This window comes from Mus pahari, chromosome X, assembly GCF_900095145.1.
Source record: "Mus pahari chromosome X, PAHARI_EIJ_v1.1, whole genome shotgun sequence".
Lineage (NCBI taxonomy): Eukaryota > Metazoa > Chordata > Mammalia > Rodentia > Muridae > Mus > Mus pahari.
In genome coordinates this window covers 38,597,506-38,617,030 of record NC_034613.1, presented here as the reverse complement: position 1 = coordinate 38,617,030, position 19,525 = coordinate 38,597,506, and the positions used below count along the sequence as shown (strand labels likewise).

The 19,525-nt window shown below is 37.0% G+C and overlaps 1 protein-coding gene across 3 annotated transcripts in view; it reads left to right on the top strand.

Moving 5' to 3' along the window:
• Smarca1 (SWI/SNF related, matrix associated, actin dependent regulator of chromatin, subfamily a, member 1) overlaps nt 1-19,525 on the top strand; it is a 74,722-nt gene that overhangs the window by 38,448 nt on the left and 16,749 nt on the right. For all 3 annotated transcript variants that reach the window (XM_021187516.2, XM_021187515.2, XM_021187518.2), the window contains exons 17-20: nt 5,864-5,974; nt 6,236-6,349; nt 15,811-15,933; nt 18,136-18,268. In XM_021187516.2, the coding sequence (XP_021043175.1) occupies nt 5,864-5,974; nt 6,236-6,349; nt 15,811-15,933; nt 18,136-18,268 (481 nt within the window). The remainder of the gene's footprint in view (nt 1-5,863; nt 5,975-6,235; nt 6,350-15,810; nt 15,934-18,135; nt 18,269-19,525) is intronic.

The following is a 19,525-nucleotide window of genomic DNA, read 5'->3' as shown; positions in this document are numbered from 1 at the left end:
AAGCAGTATGGAAATGTAAGCCAAATAAACCCTTTCCTCCCCAACTTGCTTCTTGGTCATGATGTTTGTGCAGGAATAGAAACCCTGACTAAGACACCAAGTTTTGGTGGTTATGAATAAATCTACTGCACACATCTGTATGTAGGATGTCTTAAAACACAAGATTTTGATTCCTTTTGGAATATCAGAGAATATGCTTGTTGAGTCCTATGACAAAAGTAGGTTGAGATTTATAAATCTAGTTAAATCTAATACTTCCAAAGTGGTTATGGCATTTCATATTTTCCCAGTTCCAAATGAAAACTCAGTATACCTCTTTGCTAATATTTAGGTGGTGTCAAAATATTGGATTTCACCTTTCTAATAGGTATATAGTGGTTTTTCCTTATTTTTTTCTGCAATTTAATTTTGAGATTATAATAAAATTACATCATTCCCCCTTCCCCTTTTATCTTCAAATAAGCTCTACCCTATTCTCTTTAAAATCAGTCTCTTAAATATATAAATACAACCTGATCAGTTTGTATAATGTTACTTGTATGTATGTTTTCAGGGCGAACTATATTGGTATTGTATAACTAACCCATTTGCTCTTGCCTGAGGAAGACTATTTCTCCTGCTGTCAGCATTCCTTTGTTACCTGTAGTTCTTTCTGTAGGGTTTAGGACATATGAGCTTCCCTCCTGCCTACATTAGCATGCCTATTGGTATTGTTCTTATTCAGTTTTTATTTAGGCATTTATGTTAGTGAAACTTCATTAGTGTAGCTTCTTAGACATTTCTAGGAGACACAACCTCACAGCAAACTTTCTCTTCTTCTGGCTGTTAGAAATTTTTATCTTTCTGCCTTAGTTGGGGTTTCCATTGCTGTGAAGAGACACCATGACCAAGGCAACTCTAGCACAATTGGTGCTAGCTTACAGGTTCAGAGGTTTAGTCCATTATCATCAAGGCAGGAAGCATGGCAGCATCCAGGTAGGCATGGCACTGGAGGAGAAGCTTAGAGTTCTATATCATCATCCTAAGGCTTTTACATCATGATCCCAAGACTTGCTTCTACAGGCAGCCAGGAGCAGTCTCTCTCTTCAGCAGTGGGTGGAGCTTGAGCACTAGGAGCCCTCAAAGCCCTCCTACACAGTGACACACTTCCTCCAACCAGGCCACACCTATTCAAACAAGGCCACATCTCCTAATAGTGCCACTTCCCATGGGCCAAGCATATTCAAACCACCACACTCCTCTTTTGAAATGATCTTGGAGCATCAGGTGCAGGAGTTGTGTTACAGATGTATCATTTGAGACTGGGATCTACAACTGTGCAGTTTGATTGGTTATAGTTTTCTATGATGATCTCTGTTGTAAAGAGAAATCTTCTCAATGTAGGTTGATAGCTACATTGTATCTGTGGATATAAGGATTAATACTCAGAATTCAGTTAGAACTTATGTTGGTTTAGTAAAGTGGTGGTTGGAGGTTCTCTGCAAATAACAATGGCCTCACTAGCCTGAGTAGTTGGCTAGGTTTCTAGTACCACGAATGATTTCCCTCCTCTTGCATGTGTTTTAAGTCCAATTAAAAAGCTGTTAGTTGCTTCCAACACACTCAGGGCTATTGTGCCATGCTGGTCATCATTGTGGTTTATAAGTATCATCACTATGTAGGACTGTTGGTTGTCTTCCTCTTTTGGAAATTTGCATGGCACCTTCTGGTACCATGAGAGCTAGTCCTCAAGGAGGAGGCATCCAGATAAGGAACTCTGTCTGAAATGCATGGTATCTTCAGCAATAGGGAACTTCCTTTTCACTTCTAGGGGCAACGAAGGTTAATAGCAATACCCTGAAGTATTTTGGAGTATCTTGGGTTCCTCTGACCAACAACTCAAAAGAGGAATTCTCATGCCTGATATTGGGGCTTTTATTGGATAAATCTGTGCCTTTTTAGGAGAACATTGCCAGCTGAGATAGGAAGATTTCCCTTAAGCTGTCTATGTATATTTATACACAGATGTAGTATGTCTTATAGGTATTTTTTAGATAGTTACTGTATGATTTCCTTGTTGCTTTTCCAGACATCATAACTGTTACTGTGGATGGGAAGGCATCTGATGAGTTTCTTTCCTACAAATTTAATATTTTGACTTTTGTAATTGGTACCTATCTTGTTAAGGATGTTTTCAAGCTTGTGTGCAATGATCTTAGCATCTGTTGGGGGAATTATGGTCTTGGTATTTGCCTGAGGGCAATTTCCTCATTCCATCTCTATTTCCTAAGAAGAATTTCTGTAATAAGAAGCTACCCTTTCTGTGTCAATTATTTCTGTCCTTGTTTACTTATATCACTATAGATTCATGTCTGTGTATTTCTGATATACAATAGTTTTTATTGTGGTTGTAGCTAAAATTGGTCCATAAAACATAGTTTTGAACAGATAAAAATGATATTTTATTAAAGAAGAACTCCTTTTTAGATCTTGATTTTACTGAAAAGTGAGAGCTAAGCCCTTTTACAAGGCATTGCACTCACTATACTGACAAAGCTTTCTTGCTGTGGCCTGCCTCTGATAGGTTTTGTTTTTTAACTTATATTTGTCTGTTTTATTTGCAATTTTAACTCAGACTGCTTTGTGCTTTATCCTGCTTAGATGGAGGTGATGGCCTTTCTGCACAGGGTGGAAATTGCCTGCCTAATATGTTTTTTAGATCTAATTATATGATATGACTTTTATTTATTCTCCAATTATTCCTATGGGTTAGTGGTACCAAGACTGTTTTATAAAGTAGAAAAAATATCGGTAGAAGCTAAATATCATTGGAACTTCTTTTTTTTTTTCAGTCTTGGGACCCTTTTATGCTCAGCACATCCTATACTACTGAACTGCATCCCTAGCTTCATTCACAGTTTTAGAATAAGATTAGTATTAGTAAAATAATTGTTTTGTGTAATATAATAGGCTTTTCCAAGCTTTGATTTCTAGCAAACATCATAATTTACAGATAAGATATATAATTGATTTATTTTAACTTTATGTATATTCGTGTTCTGCTGACATGTATAGTCTGTGTGAGGGTGTCAGATCCTATGAAACTGGAGTCTCAGACTATTGTGAGCTGCTATGTGGTTGCTGGGAATTGAACCTGGGTACCTTGGAAGAACAGCCAGTGTTCTTAACAGCTGAGCCACCTCTCCGGCTCCAGATAAGATATATTTTAATGATTTTGGTTACTTTTATAATTGAATATTTAACATTAATAGTAATAGCCAAAAAATAAGGATTTTTGAATATTCTCATTTGAGGTTACATATTATTTCTGTACATTCATGTTTTTCTAGATAGGATCATAAATTAAGTTGACCTTGTTTCTAAAGAGAATTAGGAATCTGAAGGTATTGTTTATAAATCTTAGAAATTATACATTAAGGTAGACCTCCATTTATGATTTGTTGAATCAGTTACATTATTTTACTAGCATGCCTAGTAAATTAAATCATGGTAGCTGACATTAATCCTCTATAAATCGACTTGAATATGTTAGTATTAATATACTTTCTTTCATCTAAAACAAGCCAACTCAGTATAATTTATTCTGTTTTGAAAGTTCAAGAACTAGCCTTTAACATTTATTTCAAAATTCAACATCTAGACTTTCAAACAAACACTGATTGGATGGCTAAATAAATTACTTTTAAAAAGTTAGTTTCAAGTATAAAGTTTTACTTTTGAAAGGTTAAGTTGTATGCTATTTATAAAACCCTTTTTTTGCAAGCATGTATATGTGTGTATGTATGTGCACATTAATGTTGGTGTACATGCATGTTCACACATGTGTGGAGACCAGAGGTTGGTATCTGATGCCTTATATATGGAGGCAGTGTTTCTCACATGAAGCAATAGTTCACTGATCGGGCTTGCTAGATTGCCAGCTTCCTCTGGGAATCCTCGGTTACCATCTCCTGAGCTATTTATAAAATCTTTTTGTCTCCATTACTGTCACCTAATACGTGAACTCATTTGGTACAAAAGCCACAATTCATCTCCTCCTTTACCTTATTTCTTCCCTCCCTTTCTCCCACTGTTCTTTCCTTCCCTTGTTTGGTGTTGAACCCTGGGCTTCTTACATGCTAGCCAAGTTCTCTACTACTGACATACATCTCTAGCCCTAGATGTGGATATTATTTTATTTAGGCACCACATTATAATTTTTATAACCTTTTAGAGACATTAAAGGCCATTTACTCTAACCTTTCTTGTAATTAAGAAATCTCACTTTATAGGGTGAGCAAGATGGCTCAGTGAAAGCCTGACAACCTGAGCTCAGTCCTTGGAATCCGTATGGTGGAGAGAACCGACTCCTAAAAGTTGTTCTCTGATCTTCGCAGGTGCGACATGGCATGAACATGCATGCACACATACACACGCGTGCACCCACAAATAAATAAACAAATATGATTAAAAAAGAAATCTCATTTACAGCTTCTCCAATTGATGATAGCTTGTGTTTTAATTCTGAAGTGCTAGGATTCCTCCCTTTCTCAGGGTAGTTCCTTTCACTGTTTGTCATCTTGTCTTTGTGTATTCTAGGCAAACAGTCTACCATTGAGCTACATCCCTAGCTGTGTTAATTTATATGGCACAATGGTGTTGTTTCTTGTAACTTTGCACATTGGTTTGAATCTTAGAAATCAATAAAAAAAAAAATCTAATCTTTGCTATTGCCCGGACTTTGACTTATCCACCCTAACTTTGGGATTATTTTCTTGGGACCATGTGAGAACATGTAGATCTCTAACCACCCTCATTATCCTTAGTTTATTATCTACAGTTTTCTTAAGTGGTTTTGGGGATTGAACCAAGGGCCTTGTGCATGATAAGCAATTGTTCTACCACTCAGCCTTGCCATCTACTTTTTGCCTATGGTGCCATATTGAAGCCAACCTTAAGGTAAGCGATAGGACAATTAATGATTCATGAATGGCATTTTAAAGGTCCCATGGTTCATTTATTTAAAGTCACTAGGCTACAAACTGAAATGGAGAAAAACAGGAATGAGAAAAATTTTCCTTGGACTCTAGAACTTTGTGTTGTCAGTTTGTTTATTGACTATTAAAATGCACTTTCTAGCTGACAATGGGTAGGTTTTATAATGCTGCAAGCCAATGGTAATATTAATTTTAATGTGTAATAATACCTTCTATTTAACTGTTGAAGTTACTGTGTTTGGTGTTGTGGCTCCAACCCAAGGCCATGCATAAGTTACTGAGCTAGATTCCTAGATCCTTTGTGGTCATATTTAATCTTACAGGTAAGTATTAAGTATTCTCATTTCATGAAAAGCAAACATAATCCTCAAAGGTATGTGACCAGTGAAATGCTAGGATTCAGATTCAAATCTGAATCTTTCTGATTCTAGTGACTTTTTCCCACTGCACTACAGCTTACCTTTCTTGAAAGTTCCCTTTGAGCTTTTTTTTCTTGATTTGAAGATGTGAATGACATGTTGCTTCTTGTCATTTTCTACTCTGACCTACTGTATGTTTAAAGTTACCAGAATCAATATTACTTTTCTTTTTATGACAGTTACTCCTCATTTATTTAAATTTGCATTTGATGCTAAATGGGTTATGCAGATCATTCTCAATTAAGGAGGGAATAATTTTAAAATTATTTTCAAAAATGCAAAGCAACAACAATAACAAAAATGTCTTCACTCTTAAACTTTATCTTCATCAGTGCTGTGGAACTTTGCAGGTAGAAGCAGGATTTGTGAAGCAGGTTTTAATTGCTTCTAGTTACTGCCTTATTGCATGTGGTGCTGAGGAAATAATCTGCAGTAATTAAACCTCTTGTTCTTGCTTGTTGTGTGTAGCTGGGTACAGTGGAATGGATTGAACCTCCTAAACGAGAACGCAAAGCCAACTATGCAGTGGATGCCTACTTTAGAGAGGCTTTACGTGTCAGCGAGCCAAAGATCCCAAAGGTAAAACTGTCCAAGGCCACTTCTTATGTTTTGTTGTAGAATTTTTTGATAACATGGTTTGTGATTCAGATTTTCTTATTACTTGCTAAAATATAACAACATGCAAAAACTTAATGGGAAGCAGCTATGTGAATGAATTCTATTATATTTAATTTTCTAAATGTAAAATAATAAAATCACCAGCATGACTTATATTAGCTGTGCTTCACGAGAGCAAATACCTATGTATGTAATAGTATGTAATATATTTTTCTCTCACAGGCTCCTCGGCCTCCAAAACAGCCAAATGTTCAAGATTTTCAATTTTTTCCACCACGCTTATTTGAGCTCTTGGAAAAGGAAATTCTTTATTATCGGAAGACTATAGGTTACAAGGTAATTGTTCAAATTAGTGTATTAAAATATTTTAAAATTATTTTGTTTGTTATGAGTGCTTTGCCTGCATGTTTTTCTGTGAACCATACATGTGCAAGGTGTCCATACAGACCAGAAGAGAGTATGAGGTTCCCTAGAACAAAAGTTACAGGTTGCAATGAGCCACTGTGTGGGTTTTGGGAAATGAAACTGGAAAAGCATCAAAGTACTCTCAACTCTTGAATCATTTCTTCTAGTCTCAATAATCTTTAGCACACTGTTGTTGTAGAATTATCTTATAACCTGGTTTGTTATTCTGATTTTCTTATATTATTGATAAATCATAGGTCCTAAAATATAACAAAACAGCAAGCACTGGTTAAAATAGACAATGCACTCTATTTACTTCTATTTACTGTTAAAGAATATAAGAGCACAGAACATTTTGAACTAGTAGTAATGATTCAACTTTCAAATCATTCAAAAGGGACATCAATGAAAGTAATTGGTCTCCCAATATTTCAACAGTAACATCTGTAATGTGTTTAGATTGTCAAAGAATATGTAGAAAGAACCTGCATGTGATTGGAAATGAATTTTGATATGTGATTGATTTTTAAATGATTTTCTTTAATAGAACTAAGAAACAGTATTTTTATGTTTATTGCTCATAAGTTAATAAAGCTCTCTTGGTAATTAGTGGTCACTTAGATGCCAAAGATAACAAATCATATGAGAATGATTCATATAATTATACAATAAAATGATTTTTAAAAATCAAAATTCCTCTTTGCATATACAGATACAAATTTTAATAAATAAAATTTAAGGGTTGTAATCGTATATCCATATTCTTGAAAGATTAAGAAAACAAGGTTATTTCTGTATGTGAAAGTTGGCTTCCTAGTCAATGAAGATGGTTGACCAAAGGTATGGGAATCACTAATATAAATGAAAAATGTAAAATATCAGCAGAATTGTAATCTTAAGAAAATTTCTGCTTTATGAATTGGAAATTATGTTTTAACATTTATTTTGTTCCACCTTAGAGTTGGAACTATGATGAATTATCTTGATTAGTAGCTGGAAATGTACCTAAAAAATCTCTATATATTTTGAAAATTAATTTGTATTTCCAAACTAGAGTGGGCCTCTAGAATGTTTACAGTATTTTTCTATACTGGGAGTATTGTATTTGAATCAGAGCAAAACAGTCTTCCTCACTCTGTATGTGTGAAGGTTTAAAAAAACATATACATACCCAAGTTCTAGTAGTATATTTCTTTATTTAATTCTGGCACTTGGGAAGTTAAGGCAGGAAGATTGCAAGTTTGAGTGCAGTTTGGACTGCATAGTGATTGTCTTAGGGTTTTACTGCTGTGAGCAGACACCATGACCAAGGCAATTCTTATAAGGACATTTAATTGGGGCTGGCTAACAAGGTCAGAGGATCAGTCCATTATCATCATGGCGGGAACGCAGCAGTGTCCAGGCAGGCGTGGTTCAGGAGGAACCGAGAGTTCTACATCTTCATCTGAAAGCTGTTAGGGGAAGACTGACTTCCAGGAATCTAGGAGGAGAGTTTCAAAGCCTATGCTCACAGTGACACACTTCCTCCAACAAGGCCACACCCACTCCAACAAGACCACAACTCATAATAGTGCCACTCCCTGGGCCCAGTGTATTGGGCCCAAAAGTGACTTCAAGGACAATGAGATCTTGTTTCAGAAAACTGATGAATTTAAAGAGAATATACATGGGTTAGTTATGATATTGTTAGAGAAATGTGGTTAAATTGGGAAGAATCATTTGTAGGACAGTGTAGCAGAGTAAAACAACCATGTTTGACTGCTCAGGGTATACATAAGACTACTTTCAAAGAAAGTGAATGCAATATGGAGACAGAATGCAAAATGTAAACCCTTAGTTATTAAATAGTTAATTTCCCAGTATAAACAGACATATAGAAGTTCACCTTTGTTTGTAGTTATTCTTGACATAAACATTATTTTCAGTTTCTTTTATCAGCTTTTATCAGTAAGACTTGAAAGGAGAATTAATTGGAATACTAGATCTTGACTACCAAATGAAATATTTGTGCAGAACATTGTCTAATTTACCCAGTGCTTTAACATATATTTCACTTGATTCTAACAGCCTCATTATATGGGTTTGATTGTCTGCTTGTAATTGGTGAGGAAACTGAAGTTCAGTAAGGTTCAGTTTTGTACAAGGTCACAGAGCTAATGAGGTTGCCCTGCTGTCTCAAACCCTTTTACTACACTTTAAACACTGTGTTCTTTCTATCCAGACATTCTCAGCTACTTCTGCATGTGTTATAACCCCATTCTTTTCTGTAGTCCTAAATAAGGATTGTGTTTATTAGTGGTAGTGACATGTCATTTGGGAGGTGGGCCAAGTGGTAGTCAAGTAGCAGCAACAAAACAAAACAAAACAAAAAAACAAACAAAAACCCCAAAACCAATCATCACAGAATGATGGAACTATTCACACACCTTTGGAGATGGTGTGATTTTTTTCCCCTGTGAGAATTCCAATGCCCACTACATTCTGGCCACAGATTCAGTTAGAATGTAAACAGTGCCTTTAGTACAGACAGTTTGTGGTTAGGAGCAAGGTCTCAGAACAATTATTTGGGTGGTGGCCAGCTGGAAGAACACGGAGGGAGGGAAGAAACCTTATAAGACAGGGCAATGAACAGACAGCTGCAAGGGCTAAGAGAAAGGAAGAGGGAAGGGGTGGAAGACAGAGGAAAAGCTTGAGTGGGGAGGTGCAAGATGCTATGTAGTTCAAATTCTTGCACTCTGCTGTTTAATTTCACTCAGCTCACAGAAAGTGGTAGAGAACAGCAAAGGGTGAAAGGGCTCCATTTAATACAGGTTCACTGAGCACTGCTTTGTGTTAGGTGCTGGAATAGGCACTTGGGAGAAAGTGATAAACTTAGCTGCTGGATAACTGCCATGATGGGACACAGACACGCTCCTGGAAACGACCTGTTCTTGTTGACAATCCCCTTTGCTGCAGTATTGCTGCTTGAAGGGAGTTGATATCTGCCCGTGTGAGGCAGCGTATTTACAAACTGATGGAGAAGGGCCAGACTCCATCAACTCAGTCTGCTCTTTAGTATCTGTTGTGCTGGGTAATGTAATTATGGGAATTCATAAGTCTAAAGGACATACTCCCAGCCTTCCTGAAGAGCATTACTATTTAACTAAGGAAATAGTTGCTGTTTGTAGGCATCTTCAGGGGAAATTAAAGGATAAACATACTAAATTCCATCTGATTCTTAAAGAAAAATTCACCAATTAACACAACACAATCAAGATCATCCATTAGAAATATAGTCACAGCCTCTACCCTAGTGGCATAAGCACACATATGTACTTAACGCAATAAAGTCCTAACAGTAGTAGCAATAGTAATAATGATAATAAAGAAATGACAGATTCTGAGAATTTAGATTATAATTCCAGAGACAGACATAAACAGACATTACAATGCAGTGGTGTTATCTGTGCTTATGAAGGGTGGCTGTCAGGCAGTTTGGTAGGTATACAAAGTGGTGCAGAAGATGGAGGCAATGCTCCCAAGGGAAAAGTCACTTAAGTCAAGACTTATAAGATGATGGGATTGAGTCTGTTAAGTGTAGGAGAGAAGAGATCAGGTCACCGTATTCTTTGTGCTAAGCAGAGCCCTGAGGTGGCGAAGAGGAGGCAGTTTTCCAGAGGTAGAGTGTGATCAGAGGTGGAAATACGTATAGGTCACAACGAGGTTGAAATATAACTTCAGAGTAAAGGAAACTACTCAGATTCCTTTAAAGCAGAGATATGGGTGGGTGGCAAAATGATACTGATCTAAGCTTTCCTAGTGTTTTATAAAATTCCAAGTTCTGTATAAATATTAGCCTGGCATCTTCATTATAGGAACTACATCTTTATTTTACAAATGAGGATCTGAGGCACAGTAAACGTTTTCTCAGAGTTATAGGATGTATAGGTGGTAAAGGCCGATCAGATTCACATTTTGCAGAATTATTTAAACTGTGTGTATGTTCCTGTGCATGCTATGCCCAGGGAGTCAGAGCATGACATCATTCTAGAGTTGATGCTCCCTTCTTACCATATGGGAATCCAGGAACTGAACTCATGTTGTCAGACTTTTGTGGCAAGAGCCCTTAACATGCTAAGCCATCTCATTGACACTTGACTTACATTTTTAAATTATCATCCTGGATGTAACACATTTATTGACAGTACATTTATTAGGAAAACTACCCAGAAGACTGTTGAAATATGAAAATGAGAGACAGAGGTGAAACCTTGGGCTGCAGTTGTGACAGGCATGGTGTTGGCAATGACAGGAGAGCCATTGCTCTGCTGGTCTCTTCCTAGCTTTGTGCTCTCTTTGGTTCCATCTTGGACTCCCACTGTACATCTAAAGATTTGCTGGGAGTCTCATTTAGGAATACCTAGGCAAGGATTTAGAAGATAAATACCACATTCCAGTTACTTACAACTTTCTGAACTTTGTCTCTCCCATTCTTTCCTAAGAACTATGGGTCTGAGCTTAGGTGGGTTATCTAATTGGAAGGGTCTCATGATTGAGTTCAGAGTACAGACAGATCAGCATGGCTTGTTAATCATCTACAGAGTTTCAAAGATAACATTATATGTAGCTTAAGAAATTCCTAGGATTGGGCTGGAGAGATGGCTCTGCCAGTAAAGGTTGTTTATTGCTAAGCCTAAGGACCTGAGTTTAATCTCTGGAACTCATATGGTGGAAGGAGGGAAGTGACTTTCTCAAGTTGTCCTCTGGCCCCCACACACGTGCTGTAGCATGTGCTCACCTGCACATAAACACACACAAAATAAATGTAATCAAAAAATTCAAAGATAAATATTTACTTAATATTAGTTCTACCTTATGCATCTAGAAAACTCATCCAAGTTACAAAATAAATGAAGCAATAGTTTATTTTTATGTGAGCAAAGCTGCTGTAGTGGAGTTACTTGATGTTTTCTATACACATGTTCTCAAAAACTTGAGCTCTGTCCCCTTTTGATGTTTGTAGTAATAATCATTCAGGGGTGTCCAATCTTTTGTCATCTCAGCATGACCCTGCCATCTCTAATGTTCACCCTCAAGACCCATACAATATAATTATAAAAAATAAACAGAGAATCTTGTGTTTTAAATAAGTTTATGGTTTTGTATTGGACTACATTCATAGCTTCCCTTGGCCTCATATGGTACTTGGCCTCAGGTTAAAATAAGGGGTAAGAGGAAATAGGAATGGTCCATAGTTGGGTACACTGTAGCTAATGATGATGATTTGTCCATTTTGAATCTCCAACGTGTTACCCTACAGTGACTGAAGAAAGGGCTAGTAAGGGACTCAATTGCTTGCTTATGTTTTTGTTCTGAGATGGGGTCTCACTATGCAATGCTGGCTGGCCTGGAACTCTCTATGTAAATCACACTAACCTCAAACTCCCAGAATTCTGCCTGCCTCTGCCTTCCAGACCTGGGATTAAAGGCATACACCTAGTGTGGGCTCACTAGTTCTGAAGCAGTTGTTAATACATGTTCTCGAGAGCCTGCTTATTAGCTATTAGCATTTTTTGTTTTCTCTCCTTACACATTTGGTACACCGAGGCCACACCAGTAGTGTGCCCAGTAAGAGTTTCAGTTAATAGGTTTCATTGGGCGCTGGGAGTAGTGGTTGTTTGCTTTAGTGTTATCACTTTGGGGCTGGCAGGGTCAATTCTTCTCCACCCAAGCTTTGACCTTGCTGTAAGTGGGGCATCTTCAGAGGCCTTATTACTCTCTACAATTAAAGGAGTTGATTTAATATACTTACGTGTTCACTAAAGTCTTATCATTGGAAGAGGGTGACTACTGAAATTTTAACTTGTAGTCGATCTAAGAGCATGAATGAAAAGTGTTTTGCCATATTTAAAGCTGCACAAAGCTTCAGGACATTCCTGTGTCTATCTCCAAAAGATTTCTTTAGGGACAGATATAAACATTTGACAAATGGACGAGGTTCCATGCACTTCGTGAGCTATGGTAATGTGTCATTGTGGGATGCCTGTTAAGCTATGGAGAGCTGATTTCAGGCGACTGCTCTCATTTTCTGTGCTGCCACGTTTAATTTAGCAATCCATATTTCTATAAAATCTTGCTGAACTCCTAAGCAATAAGTTTTTTATTTTTTTACTCTCTCGTGGAATCTAGCTCCTCTTTATTCATTTATTTATTTTGAGGGGATAGAGTCCACACCACTTTGTGGCCCTGGAGGTCAAAGGACAACTTGTGGGAGTCAGCTCTGTCCTTCCACCACCGTCTGGGTTGCAGGGATTGCCCTTACCTGCTGAGCTATTCGGAATGACACTGGCCTTTCATCAGCTGCTACATTTCATGTTTGGTTTATGCCTTTTCTTTTCTTTTGTCACCGTACTTCATTTCCAACTTATAATGTCTCAGCAGTTCTCTGCCTCTGGCTAGGGGGAGTTGGCACAGAACACCCTCAGACCCCCAAATCTCAGCACACACAAGGTTTATTTTACCTCAGAGGATTCAACTTGGGGGGTAGGGTGCTACCTCTGGATCTGGCAAAGACAGCAGCAGGTGTCTCTGCAGAATGTTTTTTTTTTCATTTTTATTAGCTATTTTCTTTATTTACATTTCAAATGTTATCCCCTTTCCTAGTTTCGCCTCTGAAAATTCCCTCTCCCCTCTCCCTTCACCCTACTCCCCAACCCACCCACTCTCATTCCCAGTCCTGGCATTTCACTATACTGGGGCATAGAGCCTTCATAGGACCTAGGGCCTCTCCTCCCATTGATGACCGACTAGGCCATCCTCTGCTACATATACAGCTAGAGCCATGAGTCCCACCATGTGTTTTCTTTCATTGGAATGGTTTCTAAGGAGAAAAGGAGGGAAGTCTGAGCTAGGATGAGTTCATAAGTTCTGACTGGACATGTTAATCACTATAACCAAATAATGCATCTTGATAACTTGGACCTTGGTGTTTTGATAGCTGGACCTTGGGTGACCAGCCTCAGGAATGTGTCAGGCACAAGGAAATAGCCAGATAAAGGAGTGGAACTTGGTGGCTAGGTTTGGAATGTGGAAGTGTCTGAATGAGGGAATCTAATAGTTTAGTAAAGGAGAGAGGAGGGAGGGGCAGGGCAAGATCTGCCGGCATTATCTTTGCAATGTGCTGGACCTGTTAGAGAGCCCTTCAGGTAGTTTCTCTAGTTTGCTCCATCTATTGGAAGGACTATAGTGAAAATAAGTTATTTTGATACTTCACTACCATGATCAAAAGCCCCTCATGGAGTTTGGGACCCTCTGAGTCCATGTACCAAGCTTTTTGTTGTTGGTGTTCTTTTCTCAATATTAGTCCCAACACTTTTTCCAGTGCTTGCAATAGAACCCGAAGTTTCACACTCCTCAGCCTAACCTGTGCCTAATACAACTCCCGAGTAACCCTGGGCCTTTCTGCCTTCAAATTTTTGCTTATATTGTGCCAGTCTAAAAAAATCTTTGCTTCCCATCTCCCCAGAACTTTAGGGTTTTAGTCATTGTCTAGTCTTCGTTTCTTTTTCTTCCCTTTCTTCTTCCTCTTCTTTTCCCTCTTCTTTTCCCACCACTACTCCTGTTTTACTCTTCCCTCTCATCTTTCCTCTCTCTCCCTCTGTCTTACTCGTGAGCTGTTTTCCTGTGTCAGCTTCCAAGCTGCTAAGAGAAATGGATGTGTACTAGCACAGCCCATCCTTTCTCTTTTTATGAGATAGCTCTTGTCGTGTAACCCAGTCATTCTTGAACTCACAAGGTAGACCAAGCTGGCCTCAAACTTACAATCTTCCTACTTTGGTTTTCAAGTCCTAAGTTCACAGTTGTATGCCAGCACATCTGGTGAAACTAGGTCAAAATCACAGGAAGTTTGGAAATTTCTTGTGGGCAAGAGTTGTGTCCAGTAAATCAATCCGTACTTATTTTAGTACTAAGCATATAATATACAGTCAATACATATTGATCTGATTATCTGGTACTTATGGTTACAAATGAATTGGCTTTTAAACATATCCAGTATTGCTTTTTTTTTTTTTTCCGAGACAGGGTTTCTCTGTATAGTCCTGACTGTCCTGGAACTCATTTTGTAGACCAGGCTGGTCTCGAACTCAGAAATCCGCCTTTCTATGCCTCCCAAGTGCTGGGATTAAAGGCGTGAGCCACCATGCCCGGGTCAGTATTTCTAAGTATCTATTTGGTAAGTTTTTAATCCAGAGAACTATTGTGTATAGCACATTTAAAGGGCTTACCTTTAAGTTATAATGATACAATTATAAATGCTATAAAGTATGTATAGCAATGAGAAAAAATGTTTTGTAATATATGCTATAATTTTATTGTGGTATGTCTATTTGATGTTTCTAGGGAATGAGTCATTTATATTACGTGTGCATTCCAAACAGTGAAGACTTACTGCCAAGCTTTTCATTTTTCATGTTTAATGGAATGCTATAAAATGTACTACACATGTTCTGTACCTGCTGTCTTAAATCATTGAGCTGCGTCGTGTTTCCAGATGTTGCAGTAATGATAGGAGGCTTCAAGGCTGGAAACCAGCTTTGTCCTTTCGTGAAAGGAGTGCTGTCCAAATGCTGCTGAACTCCAGTGGACCACGTGCACACCCTGATGCACGGAGGCCTTCTGAGCTACCATTCTGATCTGCAGAAATCTCAGCTTCTGTCCTCAGTGGTTCCGGTTCATGCTTTCTTCTCAGTTGTCAAAGTTCTGTTCTTTAAAGAGCACTCTTATTATCTTTAGTGATCATTGCCAGTGCACAAGGTTTCTCCCATGAATGATGGCTCCATCACAGCTGTTGGTGTGGTCTAGCGTACACTCCCTCTCCACCCGCTTCTTAAATTTGTCATTGCTTTGTTTCCTTCTTTATGTTGCCACTCTCTCTGGAATACTTTTCTTATATCAAACACTCTGGCTTTACAACTTCTATCAGGGAATAAAAGCACTCTATTTTTTCCACGACTTAAGACAACCAGAACATTGCTGTCATCTTTAGGTGTAGTGCTTCTGTATATGCTCTGCTGTATACTGGGAGTCTTTAGACACTAAATACCAAAATGTGTGTTTATTCTACACAATGCTGTATGATGGGGATGTATTTTGTAACACAGTATAATGAGATTTAAACTACACTGTGGCATTCATTTATCAATGGGCTACAGTCCTCAAATATTATACCATAATAAGAATGGTTTTAACTAGGATAAAACCATAGTGGTAGAAATGCAGCGAAGACTGTGAGCCATCTACTTCTGAGGCTCTACTGTCTACTGTTGAGACAACTCTCCAGATTAGTATGTGCATGTGTACTTTTTCTGATTAATTTTTTCTCATAGGTTTATTCATTTCTCTTTTGATCTTAGGTTCCAAGAAATCCTGAGATCCCTAACCCAGCTATAGCTCAAAGAGAAGAGCAAAAAAAGATTGATGGAGCAGAACCTCTTACACCACAAGAGACTGAAGAGAAGGATAAACTTCTCACACAAGTAAACTATTTTAAGTAGCTGAACTACTTTTAGTCAACTAATAGAAAAAAATATCTGCTTTTTAGTATATACAGTTTTCTGGTCTGATATATCCATAAATACACATTTTGACCACATTTCTTTACTTTTTAGAAAATTCTTTGTAAAAGATGCTTTCTTGGAAATATTGGGTGACTATGTATATGTAAAACAAAAGTGTTAGCTATTAAAAATAAGACATGCTTTTACCAATTATAATAATGTCAGTGAATTCAGATTTGAATTTTATTAAATAATAATTTCCAACATATACCTGAAAATTAAATTTCATTAATTGACTTGATCCCTGAAACTGTACTTCATAATTTTTTCTTTGTTTATTAAAAAATTCCTTTTGATGGAAGTTAAGAGTTCTCAAGAAAGAATGTGAATGCAATAGTGAGAAATTCCTGAAGCATTTTAATGTGATCATTATGTAATTAAAAGATAATATTAAATAGGGAAGGTTTCCACCTTAAAGCTTTCAAGTAATTGTTGCTTTAATAAATTTTGTATCACATTTCTGAAAAGAGTTCTGGTAAGATAAAATAAAATGTGAATTTATGACACTGCCTTACCCAACAAAATTTATTTTTTGAACTATTTTTTGGAACAATGTGAAAGACACAGAAGTAGGGGATTCTCCACCGTAATTGTTAGCTGATAATTTGAAATGTTTTTCATACAAAGGAAGGATTAATGCTTGAGGTGATATATATGCAAGGTGAAGAATGTGTTTTACAATATCACACTGTGTCTCAGGAATGTGAATTAATTAAAAGTAAAATAAGTGGTTTTTTATATGTTGATACAGACCTTTTGCTTTTAATATTATATAATTTTATTGAATGAATTTTAACAAAATACTTTCATAAGTTTTGAACAAATGCCTGGAAGTCATCAAAATTTAGTGGGAAATATAATTGCAGTTGGCAGAGTTCTAAGAACAACCACAGAATAAAACATTTAAATATTAATGTTTGCTTTATTTTAATTTCAAAGCTTATTTCCTGAGCACAAAAATAAAGTTGTGCCTTTTGAATGCTACACTGCCTATCATATATTCTGAATATACAGTATAATGTGAATATGTAATCTCAATTGAGATAATTGAGTTTATAATTAGAAGCATAATCAAGTTTTTTTGTCCCTCAGAGTTGAATTTAAGCCATCTTTTCCTGATTCTGCAAATTTAATGCTCAAGTTTTCCTTTTTTTAAAAAAAGAGATTCATGCTTCCCATAATGGCCTTGAGTTCATCCTGTAGTTGAGGATGACCTTGAACTTCTGATCCTCCTGCCTTCATATCCTGCCTGTTGGAGTTACAGGCATGTGCCACCATGTCTGTTTTATGTGATGCTCTGAATTGAACTCGGGGCTTCACCCATGCTAGGCAAGGTTTCTGCCAACTGACCATTGATGGAATAATATGTTGCATACTTTAGTAAAACAGTTCAGATGCCTGAGTACTGTATTTACAGAGGTCCTATTTATGAATATAGTCTTTAAAATAACATTATTTATTATTATTAAAAGAGGTGTGCACATGTTTGGCATCTACAGAAAGGTCATAGGAGAACTTTTGAGAATCAGTTCTTTGCTTCCACAGTGGGATCTGGGGCTTGCACTCAGGTTTTCGGACTGGTATGGGAAGCACTTTCAACTTGTGTTCCATCTTGCTGGTCCTTATGAATGCAATGTTGAAGAGAAATGATTTATTCATTGTCGTCAGAAATGATCAAACGAACATCTTGCATTCTTTCTGAATTTTCTTTCAGTGTTCTTTGAATTCAATACATCCACATCTGTCTCTCTTAGATCTGTGGGAAAAGTCTTTGAGACACTGGGATATCAGAACTTAAGCATTTATATTAGAATTTATATCACAATTGTAGTTTAATGTGGGCATTTAGAAATATGGAATTAAGACCATACAATGTCTTAAGATTATAAATCAAGTTAAAGTACTTGAAAAGTACATTTTCTTTAAAATAAAAAAGCAGTTATTTCTTTAACAACTCAAACTCAGCTTTTTGACTCCACTTTAAAGAAATGAACTTTATAAAAGGGCACATGCTAAGTATTTTAAACTGCTTTTCATGCTTCATTGTTCAGATATAAGTAGGATAGTAACTGACTTTATTAATTTGCTATCTACTGATGATGTTTAAATTTTTATTCATAGGGTTTCACAAACTGGACTAAGCGAGATTTTAACCAGTTTATTAAAGCTAATGAGAAGTATGGGAGAGATGACATTGATAATATAGCTCGAGAAGTGGAGGGCAAGTCCCCCGAGGAGGTCATGGAGTATTCAGGTTTGTATGTCACTTCAAATGGGATACTTTTATTTAAATGTATGAATGTCTTTTGAAAGAGAGATTCATTTATTTTTCTGTGTGCGTTTGTGTCCATGTGGATGTAGCCTATGTATGAACAGGTGCCTATGGAGAACAGAAGAAAGCATCAGATGCCCTGGAGCTGGAGTTACAAGTTGTGAGCTGTCTTGTGTGGGTGCCAGGAACCACATTTTGGTCCTGTAGAAGAGCAGCAAGTGCTCTTAACCACTGTGCCATCTCTCCAACTTCTGATTCTTTGTTAATTTAGTTGTGTCTTTGTTCAGAGGTGTTACAACATTTGTGAATGAGATGTAAGTGAAGATGTGATATGATTGGCTAGGAGACAACTAAGATTGCCAAGTAAAGCATAAACAAAAGTGGCCACTGCATCTCTCATTTCTCTGGTTTGGTCTTTCTAAAGTCTCTTCCCGAGGCTTCTGGTTTAGTGGTTTGAAATAGTCATTGTAGGTCATCTTTGAAGTATAGAGTTCTTATCAGGCCCACTTAGAGACTCAACTGCCCTCAAGGAATTCAATCAGGTAGTGGCGGGCCCTATTAACTTAAGGTAATTTAGAATAGATCTAAAAAGATTTCTTGGCTAAATCTGTTCAGTGGCCCTTGAATCATTTCCCTCTCTTGCTCAGCTGTGTCTTTAGCCTCAATCAGAATCAGAATAGCGGCATAGAAGCATGTGGAGTTAATATTAATTCCTGTGTCAAAGCATATCTAAACTGTCAGGCTTCTGGAAAGAAATCTTATTAAAATAGATTAATCTATCTGTTTTCTGAGTGTAGTTAAATTTCAAATAGGCTGACCTTTCAAATTTAGTCTGAATATCAGGTATTTATAATTGAGAGAGTTTTCCATAAAAAGGATGCAATGTTAAAAATGTTATGGTTTCTTTGTCCCCTCCCAGCCAGATAATTGAGATAGCTAGAAAATAAACCAACCAAACAAAAGAAAACATTAAAAAAAACCTCACAAATAAATCAAAGTTTTATCATTACTAGTTATAGCTTTTAGTTTATTTAGAGTACTAGTTAGCACATAAAGAAAATCAGTTGTAATTAGAGAACACCTACCTACTCTATTTTCCCTCAAGGAGACCTCAAAGGGAATTTGGAAGTTAATTTTGTCTGGACTTTATTTTATATAACATCGAATTCATGAAACTCTTTTTTCTTGAACAGTAGCCTGATACTACTACTTATCTGAAGGGTGAAAACTATGAGATCT